Source organism: Buceros rhinoceros, unplaced genomic scaffold, assembly GCF_000710305.1.
Source record: "Buceros rhinoceros silvestris isolate BGI_N320 unplaced genomic scaffold, ASM71030v1 scaffold34455, whole genome shotgun sequence".
Taxonomy (NCBI): domain Eukaryota; kingdom Metazoa; phylum Chordata; class Aves; order Bucerotiformes; family Bucerotidae; genus Buceros; species Buceros rhinoceros.
In genome coordinates this window covers 5,737-7,729 of record NW_010411709.1, presented here as the reverse complement: position 1 = coordinate 7,729, position 1,993 = coordinate 5,737, and the positions used below count along the sequence as shown (strand labels likewise).

General features: G+C 53.3%; 1 protein-coding gene across 1 annotated transcript in view; it reads right to left on the bottom strand.

The window, feature by feature from the left end:
- Positions 1-211: 211 nt before the first annotated feature.
- Positions 212-1,993, bottom strand: part of LOC104493431 (myeloid differentiation primary response protein MyD88-like) — a gene marked incomplete at its 5' end in the record, with an annotated part of 3,081 nt that continues 1,299 nt past the window's right edge. The window contains one exon of the mRNA XM_010136105.1: positions 212-396. Coding sequence (XP_010134407.1) covers positions 212-396 — 185 coding nt within the window. The remainder of the gene's footprint in view (positions 397-1,993) is intronic.

The following is a 1,993-nucleotide window of genomic DNA, read 5'->3' as shown; positions in this document are numbered from 1 at the left end:
GCAACATCACTCTAGTGGCATCTTCTTGAGAACGCAGTGAAGTGACATGTTTGGGAATGAGTCTTCCTTCTTGATCCAGGAGCATAAAACAAACCCTGTAAAGACATCCTTGTGGACCTTTACTGCTCCACTGGCACCACACTGCAGACATCACAGTAAAATAAACATAACGTTCCATCACACCCGGCTGTCCCCAACAGCCACGGTTCACTCACCTCCTTTCTATAAGTTCTCCACTGATGGACCACACACACGTTCCTGGCAAGACATCCCGGTCAAACACACAGAGCTTCAGTCTGAACTCTGTTTGTTCCAGCTCCCTGATCATCTCCTGGACAAACTGAAGGTCCTTCTGGCAGTAGCAGATAAAGGCATCAAACATCTCTGGTCCGTTCCCTGAAACCATTACAAATGTAGCCGTCATCTTCCACTGTGAATGAAGTTACCTCCTGCAGTGATCTTTCAGTAGCTCCCACAGACTTTGACTCAGAATCAGGAGCTTTGACAGACAAGCTCTGGCCAGACTCGTGAAGGTAGTTTGGTATTTACCAGCCCAGCCACCCCTCAGCCCAGACTGCAGCCCGTAATGGGGCTGGCGGGAGGTAACACCCAGGAGGTAATACTGCCTTGACCGCTCTGGGTCACAGCCCAGGCTGTTCGCACAAACCCGCAGTGGCTGGCAGCAGTGAGGGAACGGCAGCTGAGACGGAGACACATAAAATCTGCAGAGGCAACAACATCCAGCCACGGGAAGGGGGGAGACGGAGTCTAGGAAGAGCCAGAGGGAGCAGAGCACCCAGAGGATCCAGCTAGAGCCCTGGTGCTCCAGGGTCTCACCAGGAGTTTCGCATCTAAAATATCCTTGTGGCTCCAGTGCTCCAGTTCTCCAGTCCAGGTCACGCAGACCCAAACCTCCCAACAAAGCCTTCCTGCAAGCCCTTCAGCTGGCAACGTCCTGCCATCTGCTCTCCACTGAGCTAGGAGGAAGGCCTGGATATTTGGAACCTGTAATTTTTATGGCCAAGATGTCGTGAAGCCATATCCTGAGTAAACAGCCCCGTTCTCCATGACCGCTGGCAGCCCTCGTTTCTCTAGCACTCACCCAAAGGTGGCAGTGCTGTGTTTTAAAGGCAGTGACTCCTGTAGCTAAGTGCCTCACTATGGCTGGATGGTTTCCCTCTGTGTTACTTTTTTTCCATATCAATGTCACTACATCTATCTTCAAGTTTTCATGCCAGCTGAAGCCTATCACAGTGGAAAACTAGGTCAGGCTCTAAAAGCTGCCTCCCAGGAACCCAGGAAGCCAGCAGGCAGATCCAGCCTAGGCAGCGTCCAGCCAAGCAGAAGGGTAACTGCCGGGTCAGCCACACCGAGGGTAGCTGCAGGGGCACAGCGCTAACGGGGCAAGCACCACCGTGATGGTCTGTGGCCATCTGGGGAGGGATAACAATGTTCTCATGTACAGCAATGTTCCCATGGACATCCAAAGTCATAGAATCACAGAACCGTTCAGGTTGGAAAAGATCTTTACGATCATCACCTCCACCACTAAGCTCCACATCTACGTATCTTTGAAATCCCTCCAGGGATGGTGACTCAAACACTTCCCTGGGCAGCCTCTTCCAGGGCTTCACAACCTTTTCAGTGAGGAAATTTTTCCTGGTGTCCAACCTAAACCTCTCTTGGCACAACTGGAGGCCATGTCCTCTCATCCTGTCACTTGTTACATGGGAGAAGAGTCTGACCCCCACCTCGCTGCAGCCTCCTGTCAGGGAGTTGTCAGAGCCAGAAGGTCTCCCCGGAGCCTCCTTTGCTCCAGGCTCAACCCCCCCAGGTCCCTCAGCTGCTCCTCAGCACATTGTGCTCCAGACCCTGCCCCAGCTCCGCTGCCCTTCTCTGGACACGCTCCAGCCCCTCAGTGTCCTTGTGGCAGTGAGGGGACAGAACTGGACCCAGGATTCGAGGTGTGGCCTCCTCAGTGTCCCCAGTACAG